The sequence below is a fragment of the Sapajus apella genome, unplaced genomic scaffold, assembly GCF_009761245.1.
Source record: "Sapajus apella isolate SASKATOON/1434 unplaced genomic scaffold, GSC_monkey_1.0 scaffold45, whole genome shotgun sequence".
Taxonomy (NCBI): domain Eukaryota; kingdom Metazoa; phylum Chordata; class Mammalia; order Primates; family Cebidae; genus Sapajus; species Sapajus apella.
This window is the reverse complement of record NW_022436985.1, coordinates 9,419,185-9,446,152: the sequence shown is the minus strand read 5'-3', so window position 1 is coordinate 9,446,152 and position 26,968 is coordinate 9,419,185. Positions and strand designations below refer to the sequence as shown.

Genomic DNA, 26,968 nt, shown 5'->3' with positions numbered 1-26,968 from the left:
CCATACTATTAAAAACCATGGGTATTTTCAACTATTTTAAAAGGTTTTTTTTACAAAAGGGAAAGGTTAGTGGAAAATAATTTGTGTTTTGAAAAATTGAGAATTTTTTTTTATTATACTTTAAGTTCTGGGGTACATGGCAGATCTTGCAGGATTGTTACATAGGTATACACATGCCATGGTGGTTTGCTGCCTCCATCCCCCGCATCACCTACATTAGGTATTTCTCCCAGTGTTATCCCTCCCCAGTCTCCCCATCCCCTGCTGTCCCACCCCCCAACAGACCCCATTGTGTGATGTTCCCTTCCCTATGCCTGTGGGTTCTCACTGTTCAGCACCCACCCATGAGTGAGAACATGCGGTGTTTGGTTTTTGTTCTTGTGTTAGTTTACTGAGAATGATGGTTTCTAGATTTATCCATGTACCTGCAAAGGACATGAACTCATCCTTTCTGATTGCTGCATAGTATTCCATGGTGTATATGTGCCACATTTTCTTTGTCCAGTCTATCACTGATGTGCATTTGGGTTGGTTCCAGGTCTTTGCTATTGTAGACAGTGCCACAATGAACATACATGTGCATGTGTCTTTATAATAGAATGATTTATAATCCTTTGAGTATATACCCAGTAATGGGATTGCTGGGTCAAATGGTATTTCTCATTCTAGATCCTTGAGGAATCGCCACATTTTCTTGCACAATGGTTGAACGAATTTACACTCCCACCAACAGTGTAAAAGCATTCCTATTTCTCTGCATCCTCTCCAGCATCTGTTGTCTCCAGCTTTTTAAAGATCACCATTCTAACTGGTGTGAAATTGTATCTCAATGTTGTTTTGATTTGCATTTCTCTAATGACCAGTGATGATGATCATTTTTTCATATGTCTGTTGGCCGCATAAGTGTCTTCTTTTGAAAAGTGTCTGTTTATATCCTTTGCCCACTTTTTGATGGGGTTGTTTTTTACTTGAAAATTTGTTTTAGTTCTTTGTAGATTCTGGATATTAGCCCTTTGTCAGATGGGTAGATTGCAAAATTTTTTTCCCATTCTGTTGGTTGCTGGTTCACTCTAATGCTTATTTCTTTTGCTGTGCGGAAGCTCTTAAACTTAATTATATCCCATTTGTCTATTTCGGCTTTTGTTGCCATTGCTTTTGGTATTTTAGTCATGAAGTCCTTGCCTATGCCTATGTCCTGAATGGTATTGCCTAGGTTTTCTTCTAAGGTTTTTATTGTGTCAAGTCTTTTTTTATTATTATTTTTTATTTTTATTAATTATTTTTTTATAGAGACAGGGTCTCACCATGTTGCCCAGGCTGTTCTTGAACTCCTGTCCTCAGGTGATCCACCTCCCTCAGCCTCCCAAAGTTCTGGGATTACAGGCATGAGTCACCACACCTCGCCTATAGTGTTAGGTCTTATGTTTAAATCTTTAATCCATCTGGAGTTAATTTTTGTATAAGATGTAAGAAAGGGTCCAGTTTCAGCTTTCTGCACATGGCTAGCCAGTTTTCCCAACACTGTTTATTAAACAGAGAATCCTTTCCCCATTGCTTGTTTTTGTCAGGTTTGTCAAATATCAGATGGTTGTAGATGTGTGGTGTTTCTTCTGAAGCATCTGTTCTGTTCCATTGGTCTATGTATCTGTTTTGGTACCAGTACCATGCTGTTTTGATTACTGTAGCCTTGTAGTATAGTTTGAAGTCAGGTAGTGTGATGCCTCTAGCTTTGCTCTTTTTGCTTAGGATTGTCTTGGCTATGCGGGCTCTTTTTTGGTTCCATAATAAAGGGTATTCAGTTAGGAAAAGAGGAAGTCAAATTGTCTCTATCTGCAGATGACATGATTATATATTTAGAAGACCCCATTGTCTCAGCCCAAAATCTCCTTAAGATGATAAGCAACTTCAGCAAAGTCTCAGGATACAAAGTCAATGTGCAAAAATCACAAGCATTCCTATACACCAATAACAGACAGAGAGCCAATCATGAACGAACTCCCATTCAGAATTGCCACAAAGAGAATAAAATACCTAGGAATACAACTAACAAAGGATGTGAAGGACCTCTTCAAGGAGAACTACAAATCACTGCTCAAGGAAATAAGAGAGGACACAAACAGATGGAAAAACATTTCATGCTCATAGTTAGGAAGAATCAGTATTGTGAAAATGACCATACTGCCCAAAGCAATTTATAGATTCAGTGCTATCCCCATCAAGCTACCACTGACCTTCTTCATATAACTGGAAAAATTGAGAAATTTGTTGAAGAGCTCTGGGAAGGTGTATTCTAAAAGTTTTTGCCACTTACAGAGAGAATCATAAGAAATACTGAAGCAGCAACAAAAGAAATCTTCAGGGGATCCTGCTTTGTCCTTTGACCTTAACAGGTGACATCAGAATATTTGATATTTGTCAGGCCCCCACCTCAGCAGGGGGCCACCAGGAACCATGAAGATGAAGCACCCACTTTCTCTGTGACTCTGGGGACCTTGAGGCTAATAATGATGACGCAAGGCCAAGATCATCAGGTCTAGAGAGCCATAGTTACAGGTGAAACAGTCTCACCAGGCTTCAGGTGAGAAACCTGTACTGGGAAGCCTGGAACAGTTGAAGTTTGGACGAGAGTCAATAAGAACATTCTGGACACATGGTTTCAGTGCATACAACCAAGATGAGTTTTTAGAAAACCACCTGAGAGTAATTTATTCTAGGATAATACCCATCCAGGTCAAATACTACCAGTCACAAATGTCCAAAGTGTCTAGTGTCATTATTATTCATTGTCTTCACCGACATGTCAGGGCATTCATGTGTGTGTCATAATAACCCTGATCATATCATAGGATAGATGGTTGGAAAATTTCCTCTCAGTAGGGGAATGTTCCACAAATGCCTCAGCAGAGTGAACATCTAGAAGTTGTATATTGCTAAGTTCTAAAGACTAAGACATGAAGACCTGGACCTCGGAGTGCTTTAGGATATTGCACTGTTTTTTTTTTTTTTTTTTTTCTTTGCATTGAAAGTTCTTTAACATTTTCCTATGAAATAAAAATAACTAGAAGTTTATCATTCTATTGTCAATCTCTACTATTAAAATTTAGATACTCTTTATGTCCATGAAAATTTGCGGCTTTGGCAAATGGAGGAATTGGATAGAATTTTTTTCTGGTCATTATAAGAGTGTTTCCATTTACAATTTAATCAGATAATCTAACCGCCATTAAGCAAAATTGTCTTTAAATATAACACTTTCTCATAAGTCATGTTTTATTTAAGGTAAACCAGATGAAATGTCTACTGCCTGAAAGTGTTTTCCAAGTAGATGAACTCTTGTACCGTCTCGATTTTTTTGTAGAAGTATGCAGAAGGTACTTGTGGAAAATGACTGTGGTAAGTATAACATGTTTAAATGGGGAAATTGATAATCAGTGAGTTAATACAGGCATTTTTTGTCCTCTGCAAAATTGCACAATAGAAATAGCAAGGCTTGTGGGAAATGTTAAGACTCCTCAAAATCTATGCAATTATGTAGTCAGAGTTCCAGCAAAAAAGTGGTTGACACCTTGGGGGATGACTGTGGGAGTATGAGAAATGCATGAAAACGAAAGGGTAGAAATTTATCTACACTGTAATTAGAGAAGGACTAGTGGAACTCTGATACCCTTAAAGTGGCTATGGAAAGCAGTGAGACTCATCAGGAGCCAAGAGCCAAGACCCTGTGGGAAGGGTGTCTTGGGCATAAGCACTCCTTTATTTTCTGAAAATACAGTTGAAGGGCTCCTGCTGCCAACGTAGCAGCTGATCCGAAGTCTTTTCCTTTCCCTGAAGGTGAAGGTTATAATTCTCCTTCTAGCACATCAACTCTTGCCCAGCAAAATTCATGTATGAGCTAACCAGCTACCCATGTTATATCATTTCCCATTTACCAAATGCAACCACCTAGCATAATTCTAATTCACATAGCAGAAACTCAGGTTTCAGCAGAACAGACTTTGGGAAACCATCTGAAGTTTATAATTAATTGCTAAATTAAATGGGTACTGAACATTCTGTTTATATACCTTTCATTGATACATATAAAATACATTTTCTATTAAAACTATGGACTGGTAATTTGGGATTGCTTTCACTGGAAGTACTGAGACCTTAAACCATTAGGGGTGTAGGGCTATAAGGTAAAGTGTAAGGTTTCTCTGTCCTTTAACTCATCAGAAATATTGTCATTTCCATTTTTAGGATACTTTAGAAAATGTAGGATGCTGTGTCATATTCAGTCACTTTCCATTTATCTTTAATAATCTGTCAAAAATTAAACTACTACGTACAGACACACTTGTAAAAATACAGGTATGTATGCCTATTTGTTTGTCTTCATTAGAATAAATCACATGCTAAGTGCCTTCTTAATCATGCAGTGTTTTGGGGTGATAAGAGAGCCACCCACCAGTGAAACCAATGGTTGTGGCATTCAAGGAGCTTACACTCTAATGAAGAAGGCAAGGCAGATGTCATAATTTGGATCATCTTTATCTTGAGGCAAATTAGGGCCTTGGTAGCAAGGGATGGAGCTTTGACAACTAGCCCAGTTGTCAGGTTTTTACCTGAAGTTGACAGTGGTGGCCTGTAGTATTATGGGTAGTATTCAAAGAGGCATAATAAACTTGGGATTGATTAGGAGTAGCACCAATATGTAAGGAGGCTCAATCTAATGAAAAGATACAGTAGCAGGAATAGAGGTGGCAGAGGATTCCTGAAATTAGGAACCCAGTAAATGGCTACTACTCTGTGATGGTGCCATAATAAAGGTTTGAATAGATTACCCCCTTTTCTGTGTATGGTATTGTTACTAGCTGAGGTGGTTATGTTTGCAGATATATCCAGCAAAGTGGTTCGATATTTTATCAAATATTTACAAAATACTTATACCACCAAAGTAGTAAAATTAGGCAATTGAAAATTCCCAAGGAATTGTATCAGATAATCCCTGTGTCATTGCATTTTTATAAGGATTAAATTTCTTAATATTGGTAAAGCTGCCTTACACAAAGTACCCAAAGGGTTGGGTATTATTATTACTTTTACATATGCAGTCATGTGTTACATGTTTGTATAATATTCAGATATATGTCCTTAAAACAGATAGTTTATATAATGCATTTACCATAATAAAATGGGAAATTGATTTATGAGTTCTGAGTATGACTGTAATCAAATATTTAACAAAGGGAAATCAAAGAAAAAAGATATAAGAACTTGGTTTTAAATCAACTCTTATAACCTATTCTCTCCTGATTTTAAAACAAGGCTCCAGAGATAATTTCATAGAAGCAATATTTAACTACTCCTTTTTCTGCTAAAAGCCATAGACTTTAATGACCTAAAAATTGCCATTTGGTTTCAGAATGAACATTATATCTGTCTGTCTCTCCCTCTCCACCCCTCAACCCTGTCTCTGTTTGATTAACTTCTTAGGTAAATTCTCCCTTAAAATCTCTTGTCTAGGTTTTTTCCCCTGGAATAGGCTCTTTGGAGAGATCTCTCATACCTAGATTTTTCCTGCAGACTGTTTGCTTTCTAAACATCTGAACTTCTCTTCTGAATGAGAGCATCATATTACAGTGCACTGTTTCAGTGGATACCAATAAATCTCTTAGCCTGTTAATGATAAGTAGCTTTGGTATCTTAAGCATTAATAATTGTGTGTATACAAGAAAGTGGTCTGATAAAACCTCCAGTTGGTAATTTACTTGCTCATCCAGATTGGCTCCACAAAGGCTTTTGTTCTTCAGGCCTCTTGTTTTCTCTGCTCACTGAGACTGAATAATGATGTTATCATTTATCTTTAGTGGTGGATATAAGGTTCTTTTCATAAACATGACCTGTACTTATAAGCAGAACCAGTTTATTCTGCTATACAAATTTTTACTTAGGGCCAATGGTAAAATGAAGTGTAATATTTCTATTTTCTTAGGGTAAAAAACATAAAGCTTATTTTAGGTGGGCAGCAGTTGAGGAAGAAAGAGAGTCCGAATTTGCTTTGCTGCCCACGTTTGATCTAACAGTCAGAAGGAATCACTTGATTGAGGATGTTTTGAATCAGCTAAGTCAATTTGAGAATGAAGACCTGAGGAAAGAGTTATGGGTAAAGTATAATTCTTAATATTTTTGCTACTAAGAAAAGAAAAACAAAATAATGTAACAAAGGGTTTTATAGAGAGGAAGTTATCTTCCTTTGCCACAGATGTTGTTTATTTTGGTGTTCCTCTAATTCCCTGGTTACCTTTGAGTTTTGGGTGGTAGCTGTGGGCACTCACTCAGTGTGTTTGGGCTAAGGAGCAGCAAACAGATTGGTTGCTCTCCCCCCACCCTGCTCAGGTAGATAGTTCAGTGTTGGCCTTAAGAGGTCCAGTCCATTCTAAGGTCTGGCCTAGCCTTGCTAGCACCACCCTTTAAGGGTTTTAGCAAGATGGGGTTAGCATAGAGAATTAAGGGGTTGTTTCTCTTCTTATGCAATAACCTAATTTGGGCCAGACATAGTGGCTCACACCTGTAATCTCAGCACTTTGGGAGGCCAAAACGGATGGATCACCTGAGGTCAGGAGTTCAAGACCAGCCTGGTCAACATGATGAACCCCTGTGTCTACTAAAAATACAAAAATTAGCCATTTTTGTGTGGTGGCAGATGCCTGTAATCCCATCTACTCGGGAGGCTGAGACATTAAGAATCACTTGAACCCAGGAAGCAGAGGTTGCAGGGAGCTCAGATCATACCACCGCACTCTACCCTGGGTGACAGAGTGAGACTCTGTTGCAAAAAAAATAAAAATAATAATAACCTAAATTGCTTTGTAGATGAGAGAACTTTCTCTTTAATTCCTATGGTTATTTTGGGGGTCTAATTGTAGATTTGACCATCTTTAGAAGCCCCTTAAATGGTTTTTGGTTTAATTACTATATAATTTGTCTTATTAGTAAATATTTGATAACAAATAATAATGACCAGTAGCTATTTTGAGTGCTGTCCTTGTGCCAAGAACTGTTGTAAGTCCTTTATACATATTTGTTTAACCTTTTCAACAACACTATGGGGTAGGTTATGTTTTTCCCTCATTTTACAGATGGGGAAACTGAGGTACAGAACTATTAGGTAACTTACCCAAGACTAACCCAACTGATAAGCATCAGAGCCAGGATGGGCCCAGCCATCAGAAACTAGACTTCCTGCTTAATCAAGACAGATAGAAATTGGCCTGATAATATTTAGTAAATAGAATATTTTTGATTGGAGACCCTAGTTTATCACTTCTACTCAGATTAAAGAAAGATTGACTTTACTAAGTCTCAAGATACTGATTTAAAAGTATATTGCAGCCAGATGCAGTGGCTCATGCCTGTAATCCTAGCATTTTAGGAGGCCGAGGTGGGCAGATCACCTGAGGTCAGGAGTTCAAAATCAACCTAACCAACATGATAACACCCTATCTGTACTAAAAATACAAAAATTAGCTGGGCATGGTGACAGGCACCTGTAATCCCAGCTACTTGGGAGGCCAAGGCACGAGAATCGCTTGAACTGGGGAGGTGGAGGTTGCAGTGAGCCAAGATTGCACCACTGCACTCCAGCCTGGGCAATAGAGTGAGATTCCTTCTGAAGGAGATGAAATCTTCATTAGAAAACTTGTTATGTGATTCTGTCCTTCACCAGTCAATCAGTCCACTCAGTTATTTGAGTTCCATTTTTATATATAATTCATCCAGTTTTTAAATTCAGGTAACACTAAGTGAGCATTTACCATTTGCAGGTACTGTGTGAGGCATTTACATGTGTGACCCCTGTAATCTTTCTGATAATCTTGTGGGAAAACTGAGGCTTTATGAGATCAGGCAGCTTGTCCATAGTAAGAAGAGGGGGAAGGGTTTGACACCCAATCTTGCTACAGAGATTTTAAATATTTCACTATTTCACTGCAAGGAATGGAAGAGGCATGCATCTAAATAAAGAAGCTGATAGGAGCTTTGTGGGGATGCTAGTGGAACATCTGGGTAGAAATGTTGAACAGGCCTTTGGAAGTGACTGTCAATCAGGAGAGAAAATGCATTGGATCTGAAGGTTATATACCTACAAGTGGTAACGTTTAAGGAGAAAATGAGCATCCAGGGAAAGAACAGAGAGAAAGGACAGAAGTGCCAGGATAGAACTGTCTGCAAGTCTGTTTCTAGAAACTAAGCCAGCAGGCAAAAGAAGAGCAATACAACTGTAAAGAGTGCTTCATATGAGAAAGCAAGGGAGAAAAGTGTGTCAATAAAAAGGACATGATTAGAAGTGGAAAATGAGTTAACGACATCAAGGAGATGAGATATAAGAAAAAATCCTTGGAGCTTGGGGATTTACAGTTCTTGGTCCTCTTGGAGAGAACCATTTAAGTGGAGAAGTGGGTTTGGAAGTTTGGCGTATATCTCTGCAGTTTGGCAAGAGGAGAAGGAGCTGTGTGTCTGTATTGGAGACAATGTGTTGGGGTTTTTTTCCTTTTAAGAATAAGGGGGACCTTAACATATTTATAAACAGAAGTGAAGAATTCCAAGGAAAGGCAGGAATGGAGGGGTAACTGAAGGGTTATAATGGCATCCTCTTGGGAGGGATTGGTGTCAGCAGTAGGGATGCAGCCTCCTCAGGGAGCAAATAGCCACTTCAGAAAACACTTATGTGTGCTCTGGTTTTTTGAGCATCCTGGTTTTTATGATTTCTTTTCTTTGCTTTTTTTTTTTTTTTTTTTTTTTTTTTTGAGACAGTCTTACTCTGTCGCCCAGGCTGAAGTGCAGTGGTGTGACCTCAGCTTACTGCAAACTTCATCTCCCGGTTTCAAGTGATTATCCTGCCTCAGCCTCCCAAGTAGCTGGGATTATAGGTATGCACCACCACACCCAGCTAATTTTTGTATTTTTAGTAGAGACAGGGTTTCACCATGTTGGCCAGACTGCTCATGAACTCCTAATCTCACATAATTTGTCCACCACAGCCTCCCAAAGTGCTAGGATTACAAGTGTGAGCCACCACACCCTGCAGATTTTTATGACTTCTTCTTTCTGTTTATTTTCATTATACTTGGATCTGATAACTATAATAGTGATGACAGTTGAGGTCAATTTAGTGGTAAAAACTTTAGGCTCTGGGATTTGACTGACATAGGATTAAATCTAAGCTGTAGGCAGGTCAAGATGGCTCATGCCTTTAATCCCAGCACTTTGGGAGTCCGAAGTGGGCAGATCACTTGAGGTCAGGAGTTAGCAACCTGGCCAACACATTGAAATTCGGTCTCTACTTAAAATACAAAAAAATTAGCTCGGCTTGGTGGTATACATCTGTAACCCTGGCTACTTGGGAGGCTGAGGCAGGAGGGTCGCTTAAACCCGGGAGTTGGAGGTTGCAGTGAGCTGAGATCAGGCCATTATACTCCAGCCTGGACAACAGAGTGGGACTCTTATCTCAAAAAATAAAACAAACAAACAAAAAAACTAGGTTACACCATCTAGCTGTTGCATAAACTTAGAAAAGTTATTTAAATTCTCAAAGCCTCATTATCTCATAGAATTAATGTAGAGGTTAAATATGATAATGTAAGATACTTACCTCAGTGCCTGCCAAATACTTGGGCCCACAATTAATGTTAGCTGTTTACTATTATTGATTGAGACTTCATGCATAGCAGTATGGAGTCTTGGAAGTGATGTATTATTTGCTCTGTTTCCTCAGGTTTCATTTAGTGGAGAAATTGGGTATGACCTTGGAGGAGTCAAGACAGAGTTCTTCTACTGTCTGTTTGAAGAAATGACCCAGCCAGAATATGGGTTATTCATGTATCCTGAAGGAGCTTCCTGCATGTGGTTTCCTGTCAAGGTAAGTTCCCTTTTCTTCGCTTAAGGTATTTTGTGACAGAAAAAGTACATTATATACCATAGAAAATTAGATTGTCTAGACTATTTCATGTTAGGAGAGGAGTTATTGATATAATTGTGGAGATAATCCTTAATTCTAATAAGGTGACTATTTTCTTTAAAATGGAGTTTTCTTTTCCTATGTTCCCATGTCTGTCCATATAAAACTCAAGCAATGTATTTTTTTTTTTTTTATCATTTATGTGATTCAAGGATAAAAAACATTGTCTTTTTTAGGTACTCATTCTTCATGTCAGTTCTGTTTTCCCAATGAATTTGAAGACAAAGGCTGTGGAAAGAAATTGTAAAAACTGTTTATAAGGATTACTGAGCCTAATGTGTTTTTATTGCTGGTACACTTTTAGGACCAAAACTGTGGCAGGAATTTATTTGTTTTTTTTTTTTTTTAATTATACTTTAAGTTCTGGAGTACATGTGCAGAAAGTGCACGTTTGTTACATAGGTGTACACGTGCCATGGTGGTTTGCAGCATCCATCACCCCGTCCTTTACATTAGGTGTTTCTCCTAATGCTCTCCCTCCCTTAGAGACCCCCACCCCCCAACACGCCCCACTGTGTGATATTCCCCTACCTGTGTCCATGTGTTCTCATTGTTCAACTCCCACTTGTGAGTGAGAACATGAGGTGTTTGGTTTTCTGTTCTTGTGTTAGTTTGCTGAGAATGATGGTTTCCAACTTCATCCATGTTCCTGCAGGGGACATGAACTCATCCTTTTTGATGGCTGCATAGTATTCTATGGTATGTATGTGCCACATTTTCTTTATCCAGTCTGTCATTGATGGACATTTGGGTTGGTTCCAGGTCTTTGCTGTTGTGAGCAGTGCCTCAATAAACATACATGTGCATGTGTCTTTATAATGTAATGATTTATACTCCTTTGGGTATATACCCAGTAATGGGATTGCTGGGTCAAATGGTATTTCTAGTTCTAGATCCTTGAGGAATTGCCACACTGTCTTTCACAGTGGTTGAACGAATTTACACTCCCACCAACAGTGTAAAAGCGTTCCTTTTTCTCCACATCCTCTCCAGCATCTATTGTCTCTGACCTTTTTAATGATCACCATTCTAACTGACATGAGATGATATCTCATTATGGTGTTGATTTGCATTTCTGTAATGACCAGTGATGATTATCTTTTTTTCATATGTTTATTGGCTGCATAAATGTCTCCTTTGGAGAAGTGTCTGTTCATATACTTTTCCCACTTTCTGATGGGGTGGTTTGTTTTTTTTATGTAAATTTGATTAAGTTTTTTATAGATTCTGGATATTAGCCCTTTGTCAGATGGAGAAATTGCAAAAATTCTCTTTCATTCTGTTGGTTGCCTGTTCACACTGATGATAGTTTCTTTTGCTGCGCAGAAGCTCTTTAGTTTAATTAGATCCCATCTGACTATTTTGGCTTTCGTTGCCAATGCTTTTGGTATTTTAATCTTGAAGTCGTCGCCCATGCCTGTGTCCTGAATGGTATTGCCTAGGTTTTGTTTAGGGTTTTTATGGTTTTAGGTCTTATGTTTAAGTCTTTAACCCATCTTGAGTTAATTTTTGTATAAGGTGTAAGGAAGGGATCCAGTTTCAGCTTTCTGCATATGGCTAACCAGTTTTCCCAACACCATCTATTAAATAGGGAATCCTTTCCCTATTGCTTGTTTTTGTCAGGCTTGTCAAAGATCAGATGGTTGTAGATGTGTGGTGTTATTTCTGAGGCCTCTGTTCTGTTCCATTGGTCTATGTATCTGTTTTGGTACCAGTACTATGCTGTGTTGATTACTGTAGCCTTGTAGTATAGTTTGAAGTCAGGTAGTGTGATGCCTCCAGGTTGTTCTTTTTGCTTAGGATTGTCTTGACTATGCAGGCTCTCTTTTGGTTCCATATGAAGTTTAAAGTAGTTTTTTTCTGATTCTGTGAAGAAAGTAGGTAGCTTGATGGGGATAGCACTGAATGTATAAATTACTTTGGGCAGTATGGCCATTTTCACAATATTGATTATTCCTAACCATAAGCATGGAACATTTTTCCATTTGTTTGTGTCCTCTCATTTCCTTGAGCAGTGGTTTGTGGTTCTTCTTGAGGAGGTCCTTCACATCCTTGTTAGTTGTATTCCTAGGTATTTATTCTCTTTGTAGCAGTCGTGAATGGCAGTTGGTTCTCAATTTGGCTCTAAGTCTCTTATTGTTGTATAGGAGTGCTTGTGAGTTTGGCACATTGATTTTGTATCCTGAGACTTTGCTGAAGTTGCTTATCAGTTTAAGGAGATTTGGGGCTGAAACGATGGGGTCTTCTAAATATACAATCATGTCATCTGCAAATAGAGACAATTTGACTTCTTCATTTCCTTATTGAATACCCTTTCTTTCTCTTGCCTGATTGCCCTGGCCAGAACTTCCAATACTATGTTGAACAGGAGTGGTGAGAGAGGACATCCTTGTGCTGGTTTTCAAAGGGAATACTTCCAGTTTTTGCCCATTTAGTATGATATTGGCTGTAGGTTTGTCATAAATAGCTCTTATTATTTTGAGACACACTCCATCAATACCTAGTTTATTGTGAGTCTTTAGCATGAAGGGCTGTTGACTTTTGTTGAAGCCCTTCTCTGCATCTATTGAGATAATCATGTGGTGTTTGACTTTGGTTCTGTTTATGTGATGGATTACGTTTATTGATTTGTGTATGTTGGACCAGCTGTGCATCCCAGGGATCAAGCTGACTTGATTGTGGTGGGTAAGCTTTTTGATGTGCTGCTGGATTCAGTTTGCCAGTTTTTTACTGAGGATTTTCGCATTGATGTTCATCATGGATACTGGCCTGAAATTTCCTTTTTTTGTTGTGTCTCTGCCAGGATTTGGTATCAGGATGATGTTGGCCGAATAAAATGAATTAGGAAGGTTTCCTTCTTTTTCTGTTGTTTGGAATAGTTTCAGAAGGAATAGTACTAGCTCCTCTTTGTACCTCTGGTAGAATTCGGCTGTGAAACCATCTGGTCCTGGACTTTTTTTGGTTGTAGGCTATTAATTGCTACCTTAATTTTAGAACTTGTTATTGGCCTATTCAAGGATTTGGCTTCTTCCTGGTTTAGTCTTGGGAGGGTGTAAGTATTCAGGAATTTATCCATTTCTTTTGGATTTTCTGGTTCATTTGAGTAGAGGTGTTTATAGTATTCTCTGATGGTAGTTTGTATTTCTGTAGGATCAGTGGTGATATCTCCTTTATTATTTTTTATTGCATCTATTTGATTCTTCTCTCTTTTCTTCTTTATTAGTCTGGCTAGTAGCCTATTTTGTTGATCTTTTCAAAAAACCAGCTCCTGGATTCATTTTTTGAATGGCTTCTCATGTCTCTATATTCTTCACTTCTGCTCTGATCTTGGTTATTTCTTGTCTTCTGCTAGCTTTTGAATTTGAATTTGTTTCGTCTTCTCTAGTTCTTTTAATTGTGATGTTAAGGTGTTGATTTTAGATCTTTCCTGCTTTCTCTTATGGGCAGTTAGTTCTATAAATTTCCCTCTACACACTGCTTTAAATGTGTCCCAGAGATTCTGGTATGTTGTGTCTTCATTATCATTGGTTTCAAAGAACATCTATATTTCTGCCTTCATTTCATTATTTATCCAGTAGTCATTCAGGAGCAGGTTGTTCAGTTTCCATGTAGCTGTGTGGTTTTGAGTGAGTTTCTTAATGCTAATATCTAATTTGATTGCACTGTGGTCTGAGAGACTCTTGGTTATGATTTCCATTCTTTTGAATTTGCTGAGGAATGTTTTACTTCCAATTATGTGGTCAATTTTAGAATAAAGGCGATGTGGTGGTGAGAAGAATATATATTCTGTTGATTTGGGGTAGAGAGTTCTCTAGATATTTATTAGGTCCACTTGGTCCAGAGCTGAGTTCAAGTCCTGGATATCCTTGTTAATTTTCTGTCTTGGTGAACTGTCTAATATTGACAGTGGGGTGTTATAGTCCCCCACTATTACTGTGTGGGAGTCTAAGTCTTTTTGTAGGTCTCTAAGAACTTGCTTTATGAATCTGGGTGCTGCTGTATTTGGTGCATATATATTTAGGATAGTTAGCTTTCCTTGTTGCATTGATCCCGTTACCATTATGTGATACCCTTCTTTGTCTCCTTTGATCTATGTTGATTTAAAGTCTGTTTTATCAGAGACTAGGATTGCAACCCTTGGTTTTTTGTTTGTTTTTGTTTTTGTTTTTGTTTTTTTGCTTTCCATTTGCTTGGTAAATATTCCTCCATCCCTTTGAGTATATGTGTGTCTTTGCATGTCAGGTGAATACAGCACACCGATGGGTCTTGACTCTTTATCCAATTTGCCAGTCTGTGTTTTTTCACTGGGGCATTTAGCCGATTTACATTTAAGGTTAATATTGTTAAGTGCGACTTTGATCCTGCCCTTATGATATTACCTGGTTATTTTGCCCATTAGTTGATGCAGTTTCTTCATAGCATTGATGGTCTTTACAATTTGCTATGTTTTTGCAGTGGCTGGTACCGGTTGTTCTTTTTCATGTTTAGTGCTTCCTTCAGGAGCTCTTGTAGGGCAGGCCTGGTGGTGACAGAATCTTTCAGCATTTGCTTGTGTGTAAAGAATTTTATTTCTCCTTCGCTTATGAAGCTTAGTTTGGCTGGATATGAAATTCTGGGCTGAAAATTTTTTTCTTTAAGAATGTTGAATATTGGCCCCCACTCTTTTCTGGCTTGTAGGGTTTCTACTGAGATATCCGCTGTGAGTCTGATGGGCTTCCCTTTGTGGGTGACCTGACCTTTCCCTCTGGCTGCCCTTAGCATTTTTTCCTTCATTTCAACCCTGGTGAATCTGACGATTATGTATCTTATGGTTGCCCTTCTTGAGGAATACCTTTGTGGTGTTCTTTGTATTTCCTGAATTTGAATGCTGGTCTGCCTTGTTATGTTGTGGAAGTTCTCCTGGATGATATCCTGAAGAGTGTTTTTCAACTTGGTTTCATTCTCCCCATTGCTTTCAGGTACATGGATCAAATGTAGATTTGGTCTTTTCACATAATTCCATATTCCTTGGAGGCTTTGTTCGTTTCTTTTCTCTCTTTTTACTCTAATCTTGTTTTCTCCCTTTATTTCATTAAGTTGATCTTCAATTTCTGATATCCTTTCTTCTGCTTTACCAATTCGGCTATTGAAACTTGTCTATGCTTCTTGAAGTTCTTGTGCTATGCTTTTCAGTTCCATCAGGTCGTTTATGTTCTTCTCTAAACTGGCTATTCTAGTTAGCAATTCTTCTAACCATTTTTGCAGGGTTCTAGCTTCCTTGCATTGGGTAGAATCTTTAGCTCAGAGAAGTTGGTTATTAACTACCTTCTGAAGCCTACTTCTGTCAATTTGTCAAACTCATTCCCCATCCAGTTTTGTTCCCTTGCTGGAGAGGAGTTGTTATCCCTTGGAGGAGAAGAGGCATTGTGGTTTTTGGAATTTTCAACCTTTTTGCACTGGTTTCTCCCAGTGGATTTATCTATCTTTGGTCTCTGAAGTTGGTGACCTTTGGATAGGGTCTCTTAATGGATGAGACCATTTCTTTTTTTTTTTTTGTTAGTTTCCCTTCCAACAGTCAGGCCCCTCTGCTGCAGGTCTGCTGGAGTTGCTGGAAGTCCATTCTAGACCCTGCTTACATGGGTATCACTGATGGAGACTGCAGAACGGCAAATATTGCTGCCTGTTCCTTCTTCTAGTAGCTTTGTCCCAGAGGGGTACCCACTAGATGCCAGCCAGAGCTCTCCTGTATGAGGTGTCTGTTGGCCCATGCTGGGAAGCGTCTCACAGTCAGGATACCACGAGGTCAGGGATCCACTTGAAGAGGCAGTCTGTCCCTTATCAGAGCTCAAATGCTGTGCTGGGAGATCCACTGCTCTCTTCAGAGCAGCCAGGCAGGAATGTTTAAGTCTGCTGAAGTTGTGCCCACAGCCGCCCCTTTTCCCAGGTGCTCTGTCCCAGGAAGGTGGGGCTTTATTTGTAAGTCTCTGACGGGCTACTGTCTTTTCTCAGAGATGCCCTGCCCAGTAAGGAGGGAATCTAGTGCAGCAGTCTGCCTGCAGCAGCCTGCTGAGCTGTGGTGGGCTCTGCCCAGTTCAAACGTCTTCGTGTGTGCGTGCGTGTGTGTGTGTGTGTGTGTGTGTGTGTGTGTGTGTGTGTGTGTGTGGTGTGTGTGGTGTGTGTGTGTGTGAGAGACAGAGACAGAATCTCACTCTGTCACCCAGGCTGGAGTGCAGTGGTATGATCTTAGCTCACTGGAACCTCCACCTTCCAGGCTTAAGATATCTTCCCACCTCAGCCTGGCAGGATTACAGTAGCTGGGATTACAGGCTTATGCCACCACACCTGGCTAATTTTTAAATTTTTAGTGGAGACGAGGTTTCACCACTTTGGCCAGGCTGGTCTCAAACTCCTGACCTCAGGTGATCTGCCCACCTCAGCCCCTAAAGTGCTGGGATTACAAGCATAAAAGTGGCAGGGATTTAAATTGACTTAATGAACAAATATTAGGTTGGTGCAAAATTAACTGCAGTTTTTTGTTTTACTTTTTTTTTTTTTTTTTTTTTTGAGACAGAGTCTTGCTCTGTTGCCCAGGCTAGGGTGCAGTGGCATGATCTCTGCTCACTGCAACCTCCGCCTCCCAGGTTTAAGCAATTCTCCTGCCTCAGCCTCCCTAGGGATAGGATTACAGGTATGCACCACCATGCCTGGCCAATTTTTGTATTTTTAGTAGAGACAGGTTTTCTCCATGTTGGTGAGGTTGGTCTCAAACTGTCAACCTCAGGTCATCTGCCTGCCTCAGCGTCCCAAAGTGCTGGGATTACAGGCATGAGCCACCACACCAGGCCTTGCCTTTACTTTTAATGGCAAAAACTGCAATTACTTTTACACCAACCTAATATAAACCCTAAACATTCTTATCTTGAGCTTTACATTTTTCAATTTGAGATTTATGAAAGAGGAACAAAGATTTATTTAATATAATTTTTTTATTGTACTGATAAAAACTTATAATACTTTGACTTTTTTTTTTGCTTTTTAGCCTAAATTTGAGAAGAAAAGGTACTTCTTCTTTGGGGTGCTGTGTGGGCTTTCCCTGTTCAATTGCAGTGTTGCCAACCTCCCTTTCCCACTGGCACTGTTTAAGAAACTTTTGGACCAAATGCCATCATTGGAAGACTTAAAAGAACTCAGTCCTGATTTGGGAAAGTAAGTAAATGTAGTTTCTGGGAAAGGACCCTATCTAACGTATATTTAGGCAAATATTTAAATTCACACGCTTCATAATATTTTCATGTTCAATAGCAGCATTTTAGGTGCTTTAGACCAGTTTCAACTTTGACAAGAATTGTTGGGTAACAGTTTCATTTTCTATTAAGAAGTGTTGATTATTTCCATAACTAGTCTTCAATGTTTGCACTAATCTTTCAACTTTTTCTGTGTAGAAGCAGTCATGCACAGAGCACAGGTTGCACCTTGGTGCAAAATCTGCTAGTGATGGTTGTATTAAATGCTGTTTCATGTTATTACCTTTAAAATGGAAACTCATTTCTAAGTTAAAAGAGAAGCCACCACCTCACAAAAAAATGGCAACAGTAGAAGGGTTTTAATATCCCTGCTGTGTATAGCATTCCTGCACATCCATAAGAAATACTGATAAAGTATCGAAGAAGGCAACTTGGGAAAGAAGCAACAGAAATGCCTCCTAAATAAAATGTCTTCAACCTCACCAGTGCTCATAGAATGCATATTAAAATGAGAAGCTAATTTATACTTCAAATTGACTGTGGTTTGAAGTGTTGATGCTATGTGGTATTAGCAAGGGCTTGAAAAGTTTCATTCTAATTTCAAGTATTATTAGTGGAAATATAAATTGGTACTCCTTTTCAGAGAACAGCGTGGCAGGATTTATCAAAATCAAAACGTGTTTGCCTTATTGATTCAACAATTCTACTTCTAGACATTTAACTTTCAGAAATATACAACCGCGCAACGATCGCTGTATGCTAATATACACTGTATTTATAGTTTATAATATAAAGACTCCCTAAATGTCCCTCAATAAGGGAATGATATATTTTTGGTATACTTATGCAATGAAATACTACAGAGAGTTCGTGTCCTTTGTAGGGACATGGATGGACCTGGAAACCATCATTCTCAGCAAACTGACACAAGAGCAGAAAATCAAACACTGCATGTTCTCACTCATAGGCAGGTGTTGAACAATGAGAACACAGGGAGGGGAGCACTACACACTGGGGTCTGTTGAGGGGAAATAGGGGAGGGACAGCGGGAGGTGGGGAGTTGGGGAGAGATAGCATGGAGAGAAATGCCAGATATAGGTGATGGGGAGGAAGGCAGCAAATCACACTGCCACGTGTGTACCTATGCGACAATCTTGCATGTTCTTCACATGTACTCCAAAACCTAAAATTCAATTTAAAAAAAAAAGGGTAAGAACAGGCCAGGTATGATGGCTTATCCCTGTAATCCTAGCACTTTGGGAGGCTGAGGCAGATGGATTGCTTGAGCCCAGGAGTTTGAGACCAGCCTGGCCAACATAGCGAGAACTCATCTCTACAAAAAAAAAAAAAAATTAGCCAGGCATGGTGGCACATGCCTGTGGTCCCAGCTACTCAGGAGGCTGAGGTGGGTGGATAGATTGAGCCTGGGAGGTCGAAGCTGTAGTGAGCCATGATTATACCACTGCACTCCAGCCTGGACAACAGAAGAAGACCCTGTCTCAATTTAAAAAGAAGAATAAGAACAATAATATGATTTTAGTATTATTAGCATCCCTCTTTTACAGATTCAGAAAGTAAAACACAGAGAGGTTAGGTAACTTGCTCAAGGCCCCATAATGGCAGAACCATGATTTGAACACAGTCTGGCTGCAGAATCTGTTAATCATTATACTAACTATACTAATAAGACAAAAGGAAAAAAATATCAAAAGCGCAAGATTTAGAAAGAAAGAGATAAATTAGTCATTATTTTACTGGAAACATTGATGATAATGTAAATAATGCTTATGCCTCAAAAGACTTAATAAACTTAATAACAATATACATGAACTAAAAGATCTTTAAATTTGTATCATTGTTTCTCAAACTTTTAGGTCTTAAGATGCTCTTAAAAATTATTGAGGACTCCAGAGGGCTTTTACTTAGGTTGGTTACATCTGTCAATATTTACAAGATTAGAAATTAAATATTTTAAACACAGGAATATACAAATATTCATTCTGTTAGCTATCAGAGCATTCCACAGTATCATATAGGCTCTTGAAAACTCTTATTTTTATGTATGTATGTATGTATATATTTTGAGATGGAGTCTCACTCTGTCGCCCAGGCTGGAGTGCAGTGGTGCAATCTTGGCCCACTGCAACTTCCACCTCCCAGATTCAAGCAGTTCTCTGCCTGAGCCTCCTGAGTAGCTGGGATTACAAGAGCCCACCACCACGCTCTGCTAATTTTTTTTGTATTCTTAGTAGAAACAGGGTTTCACCATCTTGGCCAGGCTGGTCTTGAACTCCTGACCTTGTGATCCACCCCCTCAGCCTCCCAAAGTGCTGGGATTACAGGTGTGAGCCACCGCACCTGGCAGAAAACTCTTCTCTTGTCACAACAGAATGTGGAAAGAGGCAAATAATATCTTAATGATGTTATAAAAATAGTTTTGACCTCATTAACTCTATAAAGGCCCAAGGATTCCCAAGAATTGCTGGACTGGCTCAGATTCACTGATCTCTGTATTCATTAAAACTCCAAGTTTAATCCCAGGAGGCTTTTTATTAAACTTGACAACCTGGTTCTAAAATTTATATGGACAGACAACAAAGGGCCAAGAATAGCCAGGAATAATTCTTAAATAAAGATGGAGAACTTGGTCTGTCAGCTATCAAGAATTATTAGAAAGCTGTATTAATTAGGAAAGTATGATATTGGTGCAGGTTTTCCAATAGAACAGAAGAGAAATCTCAGAAATGGACTCATGCCTATATGGAACTTTATTAGAAGTGACATATTTGATCAAGGGGAATAGGAGTACTACTTAATAAATGGAGCTGGAAAAAAATGATATCTACCTAGGGAAAAAATAAAAGTGGATCCTTGTCTTATGCCATATATGATAGTCAACTTCATGTAGATGAAGGATTTAGATATTAAATGCAAAAATCATGAAAATATAGAAGAATTATCTTTTGAGATTTCTTAAAGAAGACATGCAGTGCACCAGCATTAAGGAAAAAATTAATAAATTTAACTATGATAAGATTTAAAAACTTCTCTTTCATCAAGAGGGTATTAGAAAAATGCAGAAGACAAGGTGCTATGGGGGTCTGAATGTATTCCCCCAAAATTCATATTTTGAAGTCTAATCCCCAGTGTGGAGCCCTTATGAGTGAAATTCATTCCCTTATGAAAGAGGTCCAAGGCTCAAGGGTGCCTGTTTGCCCCTTCCACCATGAGAGGACACATAGAAGACACCATTGAAAAGGAATGGGTCATCACCCATTTTCTTTAGATTCAGACACCAAATCTGCTGGCACTTTGATCTTGGATTTCCAAGCCTCCAGAACTGTGAGCAATAAATTTCTATTTGTAAATTACTCAGTCTAAGGTATTTTGTTGTAGCAGCCTAAATGAGCTAAGAGAAATTGGTACCAAGAAGTGGGATGTTGGAAGCAAATTTGGAACTGGGTAATGAGTAGGTAGTAGAAGAGTTTTGAGATACATGCTAGAAAAATCCTGTATTGCCCTATAGAGCAGTTCTGGCAAGGGCTCAGAAGAAGAAAAGACCTGTAGAGAAATCCCCAGTCTTCTTAAAGATTACCTAAGTGATCGTAATCAGCACGTTAGTAGAAACACAGACGATAAAGGCAATCCTGAAGAGGCCTCAGATGGAAGTGAGGAACACATTGGAAATTGGAAGAGAGGTGAACTTTGTTATTACATAAAGTGGCAAAGAATATGGCTGAATTGTGTTGTATCCTAGTGTTTTGTGGAAAGTAAGATTCTTAACAACAAAATAGGATATTTGACAGAAGAAATCTCTAAGCAAAGTAGTAAAGGAGCATTATGGCTTTTCTTGACTGCTTATACCAAAATGCAAGCAGGGAGAATTATTTGAAGTGGAATTTATTATTAGAAAAGAAACCGAACTTAAAAGATTTGGCATGTGCCTGTGATTCTAGGTAGGAGGCTGAAGCATGAGCATTGCTTGAACTTGGGAGGTGGAGATTGCAGTGAGCCCAGATCACACCTGTGCACTCAAACCTGGGCCACAGAGTGAGACTCTGTCTCAAAATAAATTAAATTAAATACAATGATGGAAAAGGCAGAGGATAGACATTCCCAATTCAAAAGGGAGTAATAGGAAAGAATAAAGGGGTAATAGGTCCCAACAAAGTCCAAAACCCAACGTGGCATGCAACATTAAATCTTAAGGCTTGAGAACAATCTTTGACTCAATGTCTCACCTTCAGGACACACTAGAGTTGGGGTTGGGCTCCTAAGTTTCCAGGCAGCCCAATCCCCATGGCTTTGTTGGGCACAGCCCACCTGGAAGCTCGTACACATTAATGTTGAGTGCTTGTGGTTCTCCCTCAGGCAAGAATTGCACACTGGTGGCTCTTCTGGGGTCTCTAGAGCAGCCTCACCCCCATGACTCTACTAGGTACTGTCTTAGTGGACTGTGCTCTTTTAAGCCTATACCTATGTGATTTCCATAGTTCTCTGCCCACATACCTCACTGTATTGTAGGTGGAACTCCCATCAGCATACCTCACCTTCAAGTTCCAGAGCTTATTGGCAGTAATATCTTAGTCTCAACTAAACATCCCCTGTGCCTTCTACAGTAGGGGTTGCTTAAATGTTTGTTGAATAAATATTCAAGTGAATGAGCAAATACAAGACATGTTACTTCAGCGCATGTATAAAGCATCATAGAATGACAGGATGGAAATATTTAAAAATTGGTTACTGTCCATTTTGATGTGACCTCTATTCTCACAAATGCCCTGAAACTATTAAGGCAGTCTAATTTCAGGTGTTTCTGAAGCTTGATGATATTGGGACAAGAGATGCAGAGAAGGTCATTTGACCCACCCACTCCTCAGTTACTGATACCTGATATATAATATGAGACCTATTCTGTAAATTTCAAAAACTTCAATAAAGGTAACACCAGTATGAATGAGTTTTCAGCATCAGTGAACATGTTATGAATCTTTTTCTGAATAGAAACCTACAATCATTAGGTAAGGAATTTAGGGTAAAGGGAAGAGAGCTATAAAGTAGGCAGTCAGCCTGCAGAATTGCAGATAAACTTCCTAACTTTGACATGTTTAGTTGAGGTCTGGCCCTGTTTAGACTATCAGTATGCTGAGAAAGAGGTGCTGTGAACTATACCTGACCTCCTACCTTCAGAATAGCTATACATTGTTTATTTTAGATATGTCTAGTGATCATGGTTATTACCTTTTTAAAGACAAGATTATTTTTTCTTAGGAATTTGCAAACAATTCTGGATGATGAAGGTGATAACTTTGAAGAAGTATTTTACATCCATTTTAATGTGAGTAACAATAAAAGCAGATAACAGATTAATTTTAATCTGATTAATCCTCAACATATTTAACCAAACATGTCAACTTTTACTTAAAAAACCTGAATTAGTGAGAAAGGTATTGTTCTTCATCATGATCTGGGTGCATCAGTTAGATTTTACTATGTAACAGCCAACCCTAAAACCTAGTGGCCTAAACAACAAATACAATTTTGTGGATTTCCAAACTGGGCCAACTTAACTGGGCTGGATGTTCTACAGTGGTGTCATTCACACACCTAGTAGCTGGCAGAGGCTGGTTGGGTTAAAGGATATCAACTGGAACAGCTTGTCTCAGTTCCCTGTGGTCTCTCATTCTCCAATAAGCTAGCTGAGGCTTTTGAAGCAAGACTGCAGGCTATTCTTCACATGGTGGCCTTAAGGTTACAGAGAGGAAGAGATAGCAAGCTCAAGCACACAAGCTTCTGCTTCCGTTAGATCCCATTGGCTAAAGTACTTCACACGGCCATGCCCAGATTCAGTGGCTGAAGAGATAGCCTCCCCACTTGATTGGAAGTGTTGCAAGTCACAGGCAAAAGGGCAGGAGAACCAGGATGGGAAGAATTTGTGGCCATTTTTGTAAATCTACCATACTGGGTCTACACAGTATGAAGTGAATACCGAGATATGGCAGTTTTCCAATTAATTTGTTTAATTTGATCAGTTACAATAAGAGAACTCAAGCTTTGAAAAAATTCGTTTTTATTCAGTATGATAGGGTATAATTTTTTGTTTGTAAATTCCATGCTACCTTTTGTGACAAAAATACACATTTTTAAAAATTCTTTAGAAAAGGTAGCATGATCCAAAGTGTTTTTGTTGATGATAGATTGTTCAAAATTATGTTGGAGATATTATCCGAGTTCATTTTTGGTTACAGGTACACTGGGACAGAAATGACACCGACTTAATTCCTAATGGAAGCAACATAATTGTCAACCAGACTAACAAGTAGGTACAAATAAATGAAATATTTGGTTTGTATATATACTATTTTTATTTCACTGAGCTCTAAAAATTCCTTTTAGCTCTTGTAATTTTTCATTCTCAATCATTTTTCACTAAGGCAGAGAATTTGGTATGTGTTGTATGTGTTTTTACATATATATCATGGAGTTTATATTGTGGTAAAGAATGGAAATGGCTTTCTCATAGAGACCTTTCCTTTTCTTCCTGTCCAAAATTATAACACCAACATCTGTACCTCTTCATCCATTCACTCTGCTTTACTTTTTCTTTTCATATCACACGTCACCTACCCTAAGAGTTTATTTGCTTATTTATTTCTCATTTTTTTTCCCCATGATAGTCAATGTGTTAGGGGCTTGGTCTGTATTCTTCACCACTGTATATTCAGTACCTAGAGTATCTACAGTGGTGCCTGGTACATTGCAGGCACCTAGTAAGTATTTGTTGAAAACATTACTATGGTATTTTGACTTCCCAATATCTTATAGAATGCCATTTAAAGCCATGGAGTTTGGGATTATAGAACCTCCCCTTGATAGTTGGTCAAAGTAGCAAAGAGATCACTAGGAAGCATGCTGGCCTACATCACATCTTTTTCCATGATTTTCTAATCTTGTTAAAAAACTTTGTATTGAAGTGTAATCTATAAAACAGAAAATTGCACAAATTCTAAATGCATAGTTTAGTGAATTTCACAAAGCAAACATGCCTTTGTAATTACTAGCCAGATCAAGAAATAAAACATTTCCATCTATATAGTTGTATATTGTATGAATACATCACAGTTTATATATCTGTAGTATTTCAGGTTTTGTACTATTATGCATAATGCTATGGTGAACATTCTTGTACATGTGTTTTGTTTATGTACGGGCATTTCTGTTGGTATGCAACTGGGAGAAGTGCTCAGTGCCTTGTGATTGCCCCTTGACCCATGCAGAGCAGGATCAACCCTCCTCCCTGAAATTCATTTGGATATTGATATGGATGATGCCATATATATGCCAGAGAGTTTGAAAATGTTTAGTACATAATGGGGTCTTCTGGGGAGAGCTGGACAGGCATCTAAGTTGGTCTGTTTGGCTTAAGTGAAGAGAGAGGCAGGTGGCTTTAGTTTTTATGGTGGTTCAGGCCTGGGGCCGGGGTCACGGTTCCCGTGCAACCCAGAGCATGTGTGAGGAAGTTTAAGCCATGCAACCATCAGTGGATGCCCAGGGAGCAAGCCTGTGTTGTGCAGCTGTGGAGGCAAAAGAGGAAAAAGGAGGAGGAGTGGGACTTGAAAGCTGTCAATAAGCAAACAAAAAATGGAGGCAGACTTTCATCAGTAGGGTATGACAGTTCTAATTGCTCCATATCCACTCTAATACTTAGTATTACTAGTCTTTTTTAAATTAGCCATTTTAGTGGGTATATAGTAGTATTTCATTGTGGTTTTAATTTGCATTTCTCTGATTATTAATGCTAAGCACTTTATATGCTTATTGACTGTTTGAATGTCCTCTTTTCAGAAATAGTTATTCCTCATCTTTAGTCTATTTTTCTGTTGCTTTTTTTTTTTCTTGTCAGTTTATGGGAGTTCTAGATGCAAGTATTTTGTTGGTTATATGTACTGCAAATATCTTCTTATATACTGTAGCTTGTCTTTTCACTTTTTAAATGTGTCTTTTGATTAACCAAAATTTGTAATTGTAATGTAGTCCACTTTATCAATATTTTCCTTAATGCTTAGTATTTTTCTGTTTTTCTATTTTCTGAATACTTTCCTATCCTATGGCTATGAACATATTCCCCTATATTTTCTTCTAGAAGCTTATTTTATTTCTCATATTTAGATCTACAATCCACTTTAATTGATTTTTTAATAAGATGCAAGATATGGATCAGGTTTTATTTTTTCATTTAACTGTGATTGTGCCAGGTGTGGTGGCTCACACCTGTAATCCCAGCACTTTGGGAGGCCCAGGTGGGCGGATCACAAGGTCAAGAGCTCAAGACTATCCTGGCCAACATGGTGAAACCCCATCTCTACTAAAAATACAAAACTTAACTGGGCGTGGTGGCATGCACCTATAGTCCCAGCTACTAGGGAAGCTGAGGCAGGAGAATCACTTGAGCCCAGGAGGTGGAGGTGGCAGTGAGCTGAGATCGTGCCATTGCACTCCACCCCAGTGACCGAGAAAAACCCCATCTAAAAAAAAAAAAAAAAAAAAAAAAAAACTGTGATTGTATTAAACCTATATAGATCAATTTTGGGAAAGTTGACTTTTTTTTTTTTTTTTTTTTAAGATGGAGTTTCGCTCTTGTTGCTTAAGCTGTAGTGCAATGGCATGATCTCTGCTCACTGCAGCCTCTGCCTCCTGGATTCAGACAATTCTCCTGCCTCAGCCTCCAGAGTAGCTGGGATTACAGGCCCATATCACTATGTCCAGTTAATTTTTTGTTTTTCTAGTAGAAATGGGGTTTCACCATGTTAGCCAGGTTGGTCTCAAACTCCTGACCTCAGGTGATATGCCTGCTTTGGCCTCCCAAAGTGCTGAGATTACAGGCACCAGCCATCGCACCTGGCAACATCTTAAAATAATGAGTCTTTAATCTATGAATATAGAATCTCCATTTGTTTAGCTTGTTTTTAGTCATTCTTGAAAAAATGTTATGTAGTTTTCTATGTAGAGATCTTGCTGCAGTATTCTAAATAGGTTTCTTGGATCATTTATTGTATTTGAATCTTCTCGGTCCCTAAAATTTTTTGTCTGCTTTTCTTTTTTTTTTTCTTTTTTTTTTTAGACAGAGTCTCACTCTGTCGCCAGGCTGGAGTGCAGTGGTGCAATCCCAGTTCACTGGAACCTCTGCCTCCCCAGTTCAAGCGATTCTCCTGCCTCAGCCTCCCAAGTAGCTGGGACTACAGGCAGGAGCCACCACGAGAGACAGGGTTTCACCATGCTGGCCAGGATGTTCTCCATTTCTTGACCTCATGATCAGCCCACCTGGGCCTCCCAAAGTGCTGGGATTACAGGCGTGAGCCACCACTCCCAGCAGCTTTTCTGCTAGTTACTAGAACAGGTATATTAGCATCTATACTATACATGTGGATATGACTGTTTCTTTAAATTTTGTTAAGTTACTAATTCTTTTTTTTTTTTGAGATGGAGTTTCACTGTTGTTACCCAGGCTGGAGTGCAATGGCGCGATCTCGGCTCACCGCGTCCTCCGCCTCCTGGGTTCGGGCAATTCTCCTGGGTTCAGGCAATTCTCCTGCCTCAACCTCCTCAGTAGCTGGGATTACAGGCACGCGCCACCAAGCCCAGCTAATGTTTTGTATTTTTAGTAGAGACGGGGTTTCACCATGTTGACCAGGATGGTCTCGATCTCTTGACCTCGTGATCCACCCGCCTCGGCCTCCCAAAGTGCTGG

At 39.0% G+C, this 26,968-nt stretch overlaps 1 protein-coding gene across 2 annotated transcripts in view; it reads left to right on the top strand.

The window, feature by feature from the left end:
• The window catches only part of HERC5 (HECT and RLD domain containing E3 ubiquitin protein ligase 5), a 56,450-nt gene that overhangs the window by 27,092 nt on the left and 2,390 nt on the right, over positions 1 to 26,968 (top strand). The window contains exons 14-20 of one of the 2 annotated variants that reach the window (XM_032239641.1): positions 3,280 to 3,393; positions 4,240 to 4,350; positions 5,975 to 6,145; positions 9,755 to 9,898; positions 17,016 to 17,182; positions 22,492 to 22,558; positions 23,469 to 23,539. In XM_032239641.1, coding sequence (XP_032095532.1) covers positions 3,280 to 3,393; positions 4,240 to 4,350; positions 5,975 to 6,145; positions 9,755 to 9,898; positions 17,016 to 17,182; positions 22,492 to 22,558; positions 23,469 to 23,539 — 845 coding nt within the window. The remainder of the gene's footprint in view (positions 1 to 3,279; positions 3,394 to 4,239; positions 4,351 to 5,974; positions 6,146 to 9,754; positions 9,899 to 17,015; positions 17,183 to 22,491; positions 22,559 to 23,468; positions 23,540 to 26,968) is intronic. The other variant, XM_032239642.1, reaches the window with a different exon arrangement.